Raw genomic sequence first — 13,598 nt, forward strand, 5'->3', positions numbered from 1 at the left:
GTTCTCAGGCCGACTTCTGTGATCCGCCCCGGAACAGCTCACATCCCATTCCTGAATAATCCACAGGACCTCGTTGAGGCCGAGTCCCCAACGCTCTGCTGGTGCAAGCCCCCACCCTGCACGAACGCGCCGGTCAGCACCACGGACAGCGAGCCCGAGGCCCTAGTTCGGCCGGCGCATCCCCCTTCCTCTCCGGATCCTCGCCGCGTCCATGGAGATGAAGTCTGGAGCCACAAGCTCTGTGCTTTGAAGCCAGGCCTCCCTCAGCCAACGCAACAGTGAACAGGATGTTTAGTAGAGTCGTTAAGAAGGCAATCCCTAAGACTAGGGATTTTAGGCCAAAATAAATAAGCTTATTTCTTCCCTTCTTTCAAGCACGGAAAAAGGCTGTGTTCTCCCCCACCCCTTTTTTTTTTGTTTTTTTGCCTGTGTCTGAGGGCCCCTGGTGATTAAAGCACAAGGTCTGATTCTCAAGCAAGAATGGACCTCCCAAGACTGCCCTGGGTGGGGCACATGACCCAAGTAGCCTCGGAACGTCCCAGTAGTAGTGATGGTTGGGCACATGGAGGGTTGAGTGTGGCAGCCAGGCCCCTAACCATCCTGCGCCCCAGTGGTGACCACATAGTCAGGCCTGACTAGTCTTGACACATGATGGTGCCTGGTGGGGAGAAGAGAAAAACAATGATAGCTGCTGGCCAACGGGTAACCTCATGGAGGGGAATGGCTTCTGCTATCCTCACCACTCGACCTTAAGTGGCCTGGGCATTAATAAGGAGCTAGGTAAGACAAAATGGAGGTCAGTACAGGGAGACCGATTCAGCCTCAACCCTTGGCTAGGTCGCTTTACTCTCTGAAAAAATGGAAGCCCCTAACATGGACAGGTACCTACAGTTCTAAGGGACTGCTCTTCCCAACTAGGCCCTTAGGTCTTGCCCTCCTGCCCAACCCTGACAGTTTTACCCCCGCAACCCATTCCTTCCCACCCTCCGGGGTCCCAAAGAAAGGCCGGCGCAAAACCATCTGCAGGCGCCTCCAGCGCTTTATAGTTCTCTCCGGGACAGACGGACAGACAGAGATAGTGCGGCCCGCGTCGACGGCCCGCATCATTGGCACCTTGGACAAGGCCCCAGGTCCAACCCAGTCCCTGGTACTCTCCCGGGAGGATTCCGGTCCCGCCCAGATCAGCACCTCGGACAGTTCCCGGCCCAGCCCCTCCCACCCCTCCCTCCGGAAACAGCAAAATAAATTAACATGTGGGGGGGGGGCAATATAACAGGAAGTCTAAGGATAAGGAAGAGGACGCCCCTTCCCCAGAACACTAAGAGTTTTCTCTCTTTTCACCCATCCAACAGAGGCACCCCACCACCGGCAGAGTGCCCAGGTTGGATTTCATCCCCAAATCTCAGCCGTCTGAATGAAAGAGGTAGCCCCTTCTCCCTCAACTCCCAGCATGCAACACGTTGGAAAAGGTGGGGAGAGGCTATGGGGGTGGGGCAAGGGACCATTCTGGTGTTTGGGCACCTGGGGCTGCAGTTTCTTGTCGCACCTCAGTTCATCCAAATTAAAAACTAAAGGTCCCTTAGACCTGGGGAAGAGGGGGGAGAGGGTCTCAGTTGGAGGAAGAAATGCAGAATGACAAGCACAGAGGGAAAGCAGAAAGGAGGAAAGATGGTGACACGTGACAGGAGGAAAGGAAGAGAACAGGAAGGGAAGATGGGGACACAGGTTTGGAAGAGAAACAGGGCAACAGGGTACATCATCGGGCTCCGCCAGGGTTAAGGTGGAGATGGGTAAGGATCCAAATGGAAAAGCAGAGATAGGAATACAGACCGAAGGAAAGATGAACACACAGGTGAGGGAATGGACCAAACCCAGGGAGAGGCAGACTTACAGATGCTCACGGCAGGGAAGGAAGAGACCGGGGCATAAATGTAGATAGATAATGGGCGCAGACAAGACAGACAGACAGACGGGAAGGGCGAATGAAGTCGGGGGCGTCCTTCCCGTGGTCACCCCCTATGGCCACCCCACGCCCAGCAAATCCAGACACCGCGGCCTCTGGTGTCCTAGCCTCCACCTTCCCCCCCGCGGGGCAGGGGAGGCTCCTCCTCGGCCCAGCCCGGGCGGGCGCGGAGCGGCGGTAATAGCTGCGGTGGCTTGATGGTCCCGGGGGTTCCGGGTATGTGTCAGGGGCTGGGACGGGGGACGGGTACGACCCTGGGAATCCCTAGCGGTCCAAGTTCATAGTCCAGTGCTTGGCTCCGGCCGCGCAGCTGTCCCTGGCGGCCGAGGAGGAGGAAGAGGTGGAGGAAGAGGAGGTGGTGGCGGCGGCGGTGGTGGCGGCGGCGGATGCGCCTCCGCTCGGTGGACCCCCGGCGCCCGCCGCGGCCTCGCCCTCGTTCTTGAGGTCTTGAAAGACTTGCGTGAAGAAGTGGGGGTCGGCGTTGAGCCGCAGCATCTGCGGGCTGAGCCGCTGGATGAGGCGCAGGCAGCGCTGCCAGAAGCGCTCCTTGTCGGGCTCCACGAGGAAGGGCTTGAGCGGGTAGGAGATCTCGTTGCCCATGTAGGAGTAGGCGAGGTAGAGGCAGGTGAGGAAGGCGGCCTGCAGCTCGGCGGCCGACGCCAGCTCGTCCCCGCGCAGCGACTCCCGGCACAGCAGGTACACGAACACCAGGTTGGCGGGCGTGATGAAGGCCTGGTCTTGCCAACCCTGCAGCAGCAGCGAGCGGTCCACGCCGCGGAACCAGCCCACCAGCTCGCCGGGGCTCAGCTCCTTGAGACGGTAGCAGCGCCGGCACACGAAGTCCCCCAGGCAGCGCAGCAGCTCGCCCGTGGACGCCTGCACGATGACCCGCCGCGGAGAGCCACCGGGCACCGGCGGGGCCGCCTGCGGAGCTGGGGGCGGCGGCGGCGGCGGCGGCTTTCCCCCGCCGGAGCCCGGAGGCTGGGCGGTAGCGCTGCCAGCCGACGGGGGTTCGCAGACGGCGACGGCGGGGACCGTGGGCACCGGTACGGCCAGGGGCTTGGCACCGCCGCCGCCGCCGCCGCCGTCGGGGGCGTCCCGGCCCTTGCGGAGAAGGTTCTCGCGGTTGCGCTGCTGGACGAGCGGGTCGGGGCCGGTGGAGGCGGGCTTGGGCGTCACCTTCTTGCTGCCTTTCTTCTTCTTGGCGGACGCGGCCACCAGGCGCTTCCAGGTGAGGGCCGAGATGAGCACGGACGGCCGCTTGAGCCGACTCTCGCCCTTGCCGCCCTTGCCCGCCGGCGGCGCCCCGTAGCCCCCCAGCGCCTCGTCCCCCGCGGGCGGAGCCTTCTTCTTCTCCTCGGGCAGCCCGCCGGGCCTCCGGCCTTTGGCGGAGGAGGCAGGGGACAGCGACAGCACCGTGCCCATCCTGCAGAGCGGGGCCGGCGCCCGGGCCCCGGCGGGAACCGCGGGCGGAGCCGCTGCTGCTGCTGCAGCCCCGGGGGACCCGGCGGTCGACCGGGGGGGGGGGGCCGCCTGGCCCCGGCCGGGGCGCGCGGGCCGGCGGGCGGGAGGACGGGCGGGGGACCGGGCTGCTCCGCTGCTCGGCGGCGGCGGCGGCGGCTCGGAGTCTGAGCTGCGCCAGCTGCAGCGTCAGCCCCACCCCTCGGGCCCGAGCTTTGGCCGCGCCGCGCCCCGCCGCGCGCAGCCAATCCGGACTCGAGCTGTCCTCTTGACTGGCAGCTGCTCTGACCAATAGGAACGTTGCTTGGCAACCATAAGTCCTGCCCTACCCACCGCCCAGCGTCTCCCTGATCCTTTACCTAAACCCGAAAAGGGGAAAGGGGGAGGGGGCGGGATGAGACCGTGGATTTAGGGTCCCTTTCGGGGTCTGAGCCTGGCGTGGAGGTGACGTGGAAATGGCTGCTTCCACCTGTAGGTGCCAGGGGCCGTGGCTCTGCCTGTTTTCATGCCCGGGGTCCCGGCAGCAGGTAGTAGAGAAGCCATAGGAACAGCCTTTCCTTCTGACTGCCTTTGAGTTTATTTAGGGGTGGGGCAGTGAGTCCCCACATCCAGACTCCCCGGGTCCAACGAGGTTGGGCTGCTGGTCCCTCCAGTCCGGCAGTGGGGTGTCTGTCCTTCCTCCTCCCCACCCCCACTCGGGGGCTGCCGCAGCACGTGTGAGAGGGGGTGAGAGGATGCTGGGGGCAGGGCTTCCTGCAGGTCAGTCTTCTTCCTGTGGTGGGGGGGGGGGTTCCTTGCTTCACGGGCAGGGAGAAGAGTGGGAGAAAGACCCCTAGGCTAAGTTCCTGATTCAGCTGCGTGTAGTCTTGATTCTCTGCCTGGGCGGCTCCTTTTGCTTGGTTGTGCCCACCAACACATTGGATGACTGGTCTCTAGACGAACAGTGGACATTGAATCAGTAGGTTGGGTCAGTGATGGGGCCTTCTCTGTGGGAAGGGGTCCATGAAGGTTGGCCCAAATGCCACTCCAGACCTAGGTCCAACTCGAAGCAGGTTTTCATCGTTAAATGCTTCCAGCTGCTTAGATGAGATCCCAGCTGGTCCCACTCGCAGCTGCTAGGTGTTCGCCTGAGTCCTGCCCATTTACTTCTGGGACTCGCCGTTCCCTCTGCAATGTCCACAGGCCTTTGTTGTGGGGTTTGGACTCTCAGGGTCTTACCTGGGGGTCCTGAGCACCACTCACTCTGTCCTGTGTGCCTTATAGGACCAGTCCATCCCTCTTGCATTCTACTCTCTGTGACTCTCATCCCAGGAGTCTTCCAGTTTCTTAGGTGGACCTTGCAGGTGGGTTGGGTTTGATGCGGAGAGATGGTCACATTGCCCACCCATTCAGTAAAATCCCAGGAATTATCCTCGATACCCTCTGTCCCTGTGTCTGTGTGTCTGTCTCTGTCATGTTCTCTTCTCATAAAGCTGAACTGAAACTCACCATCGTTCTTCGTCAGCTTCCCAGGAGTACCTCCATGCCTGCCACTATCTCCTCCCCGACCCAACACATAAGCAAAGATCCACTGCAGTCAGAGTCAGTGTGCACTCACGTGTGTGTGTGCACGCACACCCATGTGTATACACACACTTCCTTCCAGATAGGCTATCTCACAATCCCCCTGGGTGGCAGCTGCCTTAGCTTTTTCTTTGCGGTCTCACAGCCCCCACTCACACACCGCCTCCTGGAGGCCTGAAGCCTGGCTGTCTTGAATCACCTTCTCTTCACCACAGTCATGGTCACATACTGTACCTTCTCCCTGACTCAGTGCCTAGTGTACACTTTCTCAGCAGGGTCTCTCTTGTCTGTGCCTTTAGATCCCATCTCTATTCTCTTGTAGCCCAAGCTGATCTGCAAACCTCTCATTCTCTCCATAGTTTCAAGGAAATGTTCCCTCTTTTCAGCTCCTGTAATTGGCCCCACTTCCTCCTACAGGGCCTTCTGAGTCAGCCTTTATTTGACACCCAAGGAACAGTTGGCTCACTGGTAGTTAAGGACAGGCCCCACAGAGACTTAGTTGTGCTGGCGGAGACTGGGCACGTGGATCTGAATGGCACATGGGTCCTTCCTGATCTGCTCCCAGGAGCCCCTTGTTGATGGAAGGCCTATTGCTGGTGTCATTTAGGACAAGACCTTCCCTGCAGCACCTATGGATATCACCATCTTGGTCTCCCCCCCCACACACACACACACCAGGCCTAGACCTACTGCAATCCTATTTGTCAGAACCAAGAATGTCCTGCTGTGCTTCAGGATCCCCAAACTAGGTGGCAATGGTGGCAGCAGAGTGTGCCAAACATTGGCAAGAGGAAGCTGGCTATAACACCCATAATCCTGCCCCCAACAACACACCACCTGGAGGAGGCTCCAATTCCTAAATTGCCACCAGCTGGGAACCTAGTATTCAGAACACATGAGCTTATGGGGGACCCCTGAATCAAACCACCACAGCCTGGATGTTGTTTCTCATCTGACCACTTCCAGTATGGACCTGTAGAACAGTGCTGAGGTCAAGCTCCGTGTCTGTTTCCAACACTCTGTAGGTCACCTAGAATGGCACCCTGTCCAGGTAATAGGTTATTTCTGGAGGCTCTTCCATGCTGGAACTTTAGGCCCATACCCAAGAGCTGTAGGGCCCAGGGCAGGATTGTGGTCTCATTGATGAGGGTCACCAGAATTCAGCTCAGGAGAGCCCAACACTCATCTACCTGGGCAGGTGAGCCTGCAATGTCTGCAGGCCATGAATCCTAGACTTCCTCCCTTGGTCTCCCTCTGTGAGACGACGTAGTCGAGAGGGCAGGAACCAGGAGTTCTAGCCCGTGCTTTGCTAGTTATATAACCTTGGGGAAGTCATGTCAGCTCTCCAAGCCCCTGATTCTTCATATTTAAAATGCATGGATTTGGCATATTTTACTTCTTTATCGGATAAAAATGAATATTAAAAGCATAAAATGACACTTTAGGAATTGTGTAGGAAGAGGATTCCTAAAGGCTCATCCAGTTCTTCAGCTCTGATTCCAAATCAGATCTTGCCTAGGAATCGGTCTCCCTGAATCTCTAGCCCTGTCAGCTTCTCCCTAATCTGGTCCTGTCTGTGGGGCTCAGGCTTTGTGTGCACAGTGTCGGCACTTCTGCAGCTCAGCCTGGGAGGGAGAGGGAGAGGAGCTCAAGGCCTTAACAATGTAAATGGCTCTCGGTCCCTCTGAGCTTTTCAAGAGTCCTGGAAGATTAGAAGGCATAGAGAGGATGTCTGAAGAAGCTGTGAGGTCCAGGAGACCCTTGGTAAATATCAAACCTGGAGATCCCAGACCCCAAGGTCAGTGTATGCACATGTCCCCTAGGAGCCCCTACTAAGAGTAATGGCAACACAAGTTCTTAAATCAGTCAGAAGGGAGGCCCGGCCTGGGCAGCCGAGTGCCTGGATTCCGCTGCCCACCTCTAACTTCCCGGGAAATCCAACAGCCCCACCCCAGGCTCTTGGGTTCTGAGCTGTACGAGGTAGAGGGTATACATCAGCCCAGCTCTCTTCCCTCTCCTCTCTCCTGGCTACTTTATCACAGGAGAGCTGGGGAGGGAGGAGTAAGGTCTTGGTGGGGGGGCAGTGATAGATGGGACCAGAACCCTCCCAAGATAATAGGATGAGTGGGAAGAGAGAAGAACCTGCTGTGAGGAAGGAAAACCCCCCCCCCAATTTTTCACCTCTTTCCCTAGCAGTAGGCTCCTTGCTAAAAGGACTTAATTAGGGCTGGAGAGATGGCTTAGCGGTTAAGCGCTTGCCTGTGAAGCCTAAGGACCCCGGTTCGAGGCTCGGTTCCCCAGGTCCCACGTTAGCCAGATGCACAAGGGGGCACACGCGTCTGGAGTTCGTTTGCAGAGGCTGGAAGCCCTGGCGCACCCATTCTCTCTCTCTTCCTCTATCTGTCTTTCTCTCTATGTCTGTCACTCTCAAATAAATAAATAAATAATTTTTAAAAAAATAAAATAAATAAAAGGACTTAATTAAAGTGTCTACATACAGGATTTTTATAACAGGAATAGGACTGGGAATGTGGACAAAGAATGTGGCACTCTGAGGTGGAGAGAAGGGACCAATCCTGAGGTAGAGGAAGGGTAGATGAAGGCACACAACAGGGCAGAGGTGAACTGGAAGCTCCCTGCCATGAGTTCTAGTCCTTCCAAGGGAGCCATGTGTCCCTTCTCCTTACCCATACAAGCCCTCTCCTGTCCTTACCTGCATCGTCTCTCCTGGCTCTGGTTACTCCCTGGGGACAGCTCACTCCTCCCAGCCTTCCCTAGAAATTCTTTCTCGGTTCACCTTCTGCCTCCACCAAGCCCCTCTTGGCCTCCTCTCCCTCACCCTGCACCCCACAATCCCCCCACTCCATCTCCTCACTGTACCCAGGATAGCACTACAGATGTAGGCACAGATCAAGAAGGGCGGGGGTGGTGGCTGTTGCTCGGCTGAGATATTCTTAGCCTGTCTGGGGGCTGGAGCTGGAATCAGCGTTTCCATCTCAACCAGGCAGGTGGCTGCCAGAAGCTGCCACTGTGACTGGGTCTTCATTTAGTGCCGTGTCCATTATCCTGCCTACCTTCCCACCCCATGCCCTGGGTTAGAAGGTTCTGTCTGTGCCCAACCTAGCCCAGCAAGATTTGAAAATCCCGCTCCTGAGGACTCTTGGGGAAACTTTGAGAACTCCAGCTCAGATGTACCCCAAAGCTGCACATAGCTTTCTCTCTCCCCAAGGCCCACTTTCATCTGTCCCCAACAGTCTCTGCAGGGTACTTGGTCCCTAGACTTCACCTGCAACCATGATCTTTTTTTTTTTTCTTCAAATTTTTTTTATTAACAACTTCCATGATTATAAAAAATATCCATGATCTTTCTTATCTTGATTTACAGGGATCACTGAAGAATAACTCCTGGGAGGGGCTGACCTCTAGGGTCAAGTCCACCTTTGGGAAGGAACAAGGAGTTCACTGGCCAGATTTTATTAGCAGAACGAAGAGCCAAGAAGAAATGTACTCTTTCACAAATAGCACAGAAAAATTTCTGTAACCTTGAGTGAGAGAGATACAGAGACATTTGTGTGTGTATGTATGTATGTATGTATGTATGTATGTATATAATATTCTTTGAGGTAGGGTCTCATTCTAGCCCAGGCTGGCCTGGAATTTACTATATAGTCTCAGGCTAACCTCAAACTCACAGCAATCCTCCTACCTCAGTCTCCCAAGTGCTAGGATTAAAGGTATATACTACCATGCCTGCCTTTAAAATATTTTTATTTATTTACTTGCAAGCAGAGAGAGACAGAAGGAAGAGAGAGACAAAGAGAACGGGATTATGAGGGCCTCCAGTCCCTACAAATGAACTCCAGATGCATGTACCTCTTTTGTGCATCTGGCTCTATGTGGGTACTGGGGAATCAAACCCAGGTTGTTAGGTTTTTCAATCAAGTGCCTTAACCACTGAGCAATCTCTCCAGCCCCACAGAGACTTTTATATGACTTATGGAGTCACTCAGGTCTGGGTTCCAATCCAACCCTCCACTTAGGAGCTAAGACCTCTGAAAATTTTAATTCTTCTGAGGTCTATAAAAGGGGATCATTGGGCTGGAGAGATGGCTGAGTGGTTAAGGTGTTTGTCTGCAAAGCCAAAGGACCCAAATTTGATTCCCTAGGACCCATGTAAAGTCAAATGCACAAGGTAGCACATGTATATGGAGTTTGTTTGCAGTGGCTTAGACACTGGAGCGCCCATTCTCTCTCTCCTCACCCTCTTCTCTTTCTTGATCTGCCTCTCTCTCAAATAAATAAATAAAATATTTTTTGAAAAGTGTATCATCACCATAGGGTTACTATAAGAGTTTATTCCATCTTGCAATGTTCAAACAGTGTGTGTATATTACATGTATTTGGTGTTCAAAAATGTTAGCTGTCACAAATTATATACGATCATTATATCTAGAGCTTGGCCTGCTCCAGTGTATGAGGCACTAACCCCCTTCCCTGGTCCCATTGCAGGCCTCATGAACTTCATGAGTCAGGCCCCATGTTCTGCCTGTGGGGTGTGTGTGTGTGCATGTGTGTGTTCGTGTGTGTGAGTGCAGTATGTGCATGCCTCAGCACCTGTGGAGAGCAGAGGAAAACCTCAGGTGTGCCCCGCTTTCCTCTTTGCATGAGGCAGGGTCTCTGCTCCTTCCCTCGTTCACTATAGCCCTCACCAGCTAGCTGTCCTGTGAACTTCAGGGCTGTTCTCCTGTTTCCACCCCCCTTCTTGTAGGCACACTGGGATTACAGTACTAACGTCATAGCATCTGGCTTTACTTGGGTGTTGGGGATCCGAACTCAGGGACTTGCACTTGTGTAGCAAGTACATTATCCACAGAGCCCTCTCCTCACCACTCCCCCCCCCCCACCAGCTGTACTTTCTATAAGGCATTCCACACACCCATTGTCTCTCCAAAGCTCTAGATACTCCATGGAGAGTCTGTTCTGCTTGTCAAGGGTTTGGAGAAAAGTGTTCTGCAAATTTGTAAAATCTGTGTGAACTAAGAGTAATTAGGAAACTTGGTAAGGTAAGGGACTTTGATAGGAACACAAAAAGGTGGGAAACAGGGCTCAGTCTCCAAAAGAAGGGTGCAATATAGGCAGAAGAGATATGAAAAATGGCAATAACTAGTGAAATGATCAGCACTCTAGGATCACTTACAGATGGGATTTGACAACTGCTAATCCTGCCCATCCCCCTCCACCTTCCATCGTTATAGTTAATCCAGTTCCAGCTTGCCCTAAATTCCCATACACAGGGAGCTTAAATCAACTTTCAGTTAAGATCCAGGTCCCCAACTTGGTACTGCATCCCCTCCAATCTGGCCATTCTTGTCATACCCAAGCAGTGATGGTCAGCACCTTTCGGGCCTCTGCTCTACCATCCTGACAGAGATCCCTCCCCACCGAACGTGAAAGGGGTTAATGAGTAACTGCTTGTGTGAAGGTTCCTGGTAGGTCTGCTTATTGCTACAGCATCTTTGGATAAAAGCCATTTCTGTTTATGTCTTACTGCTCCAAGATTAGGGGTGAGTGGGGGATGGCTTTGAAACAGGTTCATTAATTTATACTTGCCTCTCCCTAGTTCTAGAACATCATCATTCTTTTGTTGTTTTGTTTTGTTTTTCAAGGTAAGGTCTTACTCTAGCCCAGGGTGACCTGGAATTCATTATGTAGTCCCAAGCAGGCCTCAAGCTCACAGCAATCCTCCTACCTCAGCCTATCTGAGTGCTGGGATTAAAGGGGTGTGCCAACATAGTCCACTCTTTTTTAGTCAAGGTTCTATGACTATGTAGCCCAAGGTTATAAATGTGTAGCACCTCACTCAGCTAAAGACCCTTCCTTTCTTCCTTTCACTTTTGTGGGCTCAAACCCAGGGTTTTGAATGATAGACAAACACTACCACTGAGCTAAAATCCACAATTCTAAAGACAATTTCTTAATATATTTATTTATTTGAGAGAAAGAAAGATGTGGGGGGGGGGAGAGCGAGAGAGAGAGAATGTGCATGCCATGACCTCCAGCCACTGCAAATGAACTCCAGATGCTTGCGCCTCCTTGTGCATCTGGTTTACCTGGGTCCTGGAAAATTGAACCAGGATCCTTTGGCTTTGCAGGCAAATGCCTTATCCACTAAGCCATCTCTCCAGCCCAAGACAGTTCTTTATCTTGGTCTGGTTGTAGTTAACTTCACATTGCTGGAACAAAACACCTGACCTAAAGCAGCTCATGGGAGGAAAGGATTTATTTTAGCTTACAGTTCTGAGGGAAAAGTATCATGATGGCAATTTAAAAATGGAAGAGCAGAGGCTAGATATTGCCTCTGCCATAGCAGGTGGAAAACAGGAGAGTGAGCTCAGCCCTGGCAAAGGGGAGCTGGCTATAGCAACTCTAAGCTCACTCTCAGCAAAACACCTTCTCCAGCAAGCCTCCACCTCTCAAATTGCCACCTCCTGGGCACCAAGCAGTCAAAAGACATGCATTTATGGGGAGCACCTGTTTGAAATTACCACAGACCTCTGAGTAAAATGCATTCCCAATTTCATAAACTAGAGCCCTACACATTTTTATTTCTAATTTATTTTTTTGAGATAAAGAGTATGGCACACCATTGTAACCATCTCCAGATGCATGTGCCACTTTGTACACCTTGCTTTACTGAGGTACTGAGGAAATGAACCCAGGCCATCAGGCTTTGCAAATAAGTGCCTTTAATCACTGAGCCATCTATCTGCACTGGTCTTTGAACCATTGAGACCAAGGTGAGAGTTGGGCCAGGTATGGTGTGAATCCACCTCTGGGGATTAGGTGGAGTTAATCCTCAAATAAACCACATGGTTTAGCTGAGTAGGGAGCAAAGAATTAAGAGATTGCCCACTGGATTAAAAGTTCTAAGATGCTCTACTGAGCAGACCCTCCTTGTGGGTTCCTGGGTCCTTGGGCTGGCTGTGGTCCCCCAAGGCATCTCAGGCAACTGGGGTGGTGAGTGCGTGAAAGTAAAGACTTTCAAGAGATAGTTTCAGTGAACAGCTCTTGATTTATTGTCAGGGAAATGGATTTATAAGCATCTGAGGGTGGGAAGAGGGTCCTAAGGGGGTTGGATGAACAAGGTTGCTTGCTGATGCCTAATTAGCATATGGGGACATTCATTCCAGCACATAGGCAATGGTGTGTGTGGGGGGGCAGGGGATCTAGTGGCAGGAAGAGAGTCTCAGGGAGATGGGCTGTGTGAAGGTGCTGGCTGATAAGGCGTTTCCTAAGCAACTGGCCAAAGGTCACAGGGCTATGGGCAAAGTTCAGGTGTGCGGGGCTTGGAGAGGGAGTGGCCTCCTGTAGCTCGGGGGTCCTTAGCTGTACCTGGCAGCTCAGGTCCCTCTCCTGAAGGCTCCAGCCTGTGCCTGGCAGTGCCAGACACCTCCTGGGGGAGTTTTGTAAATATACATTCTCTGAGCTCTACTTCCAAGCTATGGAATCATCATCATTCATTGTGTGGCTCAAGATGAATCACTACAAGAAAAATTCTGACTGGGCCTGGTGACACAGGCCTATGATCCAAGCTACTAGGGAGTCTGAAGGAAGAGAATCACAAATTCAAAACCTGGCTGGACTACAATGAGATCAAGGTCACCCTGAGAAACTTAATGAGACTCTGCCTCAAAATAAAAAAGTAAAAAGAGGGCTGGGGATATAGCTCAGTAGTAAAGTACTTGCCTATCATGAGTTCAGTCCCCAATACCACAAAAAGAAAGAAGGGAGGAAGGAAGAGAGGAAGGGATGGAGGGAAGAAGGGAAGGAAGAGAAAGTTGGTCAGAAGATGGTTGGATCCCATCTGTCTTCTGGAAAGTACTGTGGTTGCTGTTGGTCAGGCAGCCTAGCCCCTTGCCTCCCTGCTCCCCCATCGTGGTAAGAATATTCTACTTTACCTTTGGGAAACCACTTCTCCCACTCTCTTAACCCATGTGGTTTATTTGAGGATTAACTCCGCCTAATCCCCAGAGGTGGATTCACACCATACCTGGCCCAACTCACCTTGGTCTCAATGGTTCAAACACCAGTGCAATAAGACTTAGTTCTTTTTTAAAAAATGTATTTTTAGGGCTGGAGAGATGGCGTAGCGGTTAAGCGCTTGCCTGTGAAGCCTAAGGACCCCGGTTCGAGGCTCGGTTCCCCAGGTCCCACGTTAGCCAGATGCACAAGGGGGCGCACGCGTCTGGAGTTCGTTTGCAGAGGCTGGAAGCCCTGGCGCGCCCATTCTCTCTCTCTCCCTCTATCTATCTTTCTCTCTGTGCCTGTCGCTCTCAAATAAATAAATAAATATTTTTTAAAAATGTATTTTTATTTATTTATTTGAGAGAGAAAGAGGCAGATAGAAATAGAGAATGGGCACACCAGGGCCCCTAGCACTGCAAATGAACTCCAGATGCATGTGCCCCCTTGTGCATCTGGCTTATGTGGGTCCTGGGGAATCAAACCATGGTCCTTAGGCTTCACAGGCTTAACTGCTAAGCCCAAGACTTAGTTCTTAGAGTTTTACTGGAACTATTGGGAAAGAGATGTTTGCCTTCCTCTGAGTTTG

General features: G+C 53.0%; 1 protein-coding gene across 1 annotated transcript; it reads right to left on the reverse strand.

Moving 5' to 3' along the window:
• Positions 1-1,021: 1,021 nt before the first annotated feature.
• Positions 1,022-3,388, reverse strand: Cdk5r2 (cyclin dependent kinase 5 regulatory subunit 2). The gene has a single exon (XM_045148007.1). It carries the CDS (start codon positions 3,386-3,388, stop codon positions 2,228-2,230), a length of 1,161 nt encoding a protein of 386 aa, XP_045003942.1. The 3' UTR covers positions 1,022-2,227.
• Between the last annotated feature and the right edge of the window lie 10,210 nt (positions 3,389-13,598).

This window comes from Jaculus jaculus, chromosome 4 (assembly GCF_020740685.1).
Source record: "Jaculus jaculus isolate mJacJac1 chromosome 4, mJacJac1.mat.Y.cur, whole genome shotgun sequence".
NCBI lineage: Eukaryota > Metazoa > Chordata > Mammalia > Rodentia > Dipodidae > Jaculus > Jaculus jaculus.

Bases quoted from the DNA above. Each gene is read 5' to 3' on its own strand.
- Cdk5r2 (XM_045148007.1), bottom strand. From the start codon at position 3,388: ATGGGCACGGTGCTGTCGCTGTCCCCTGCCTCCTCCGCCAAAGGCCGG.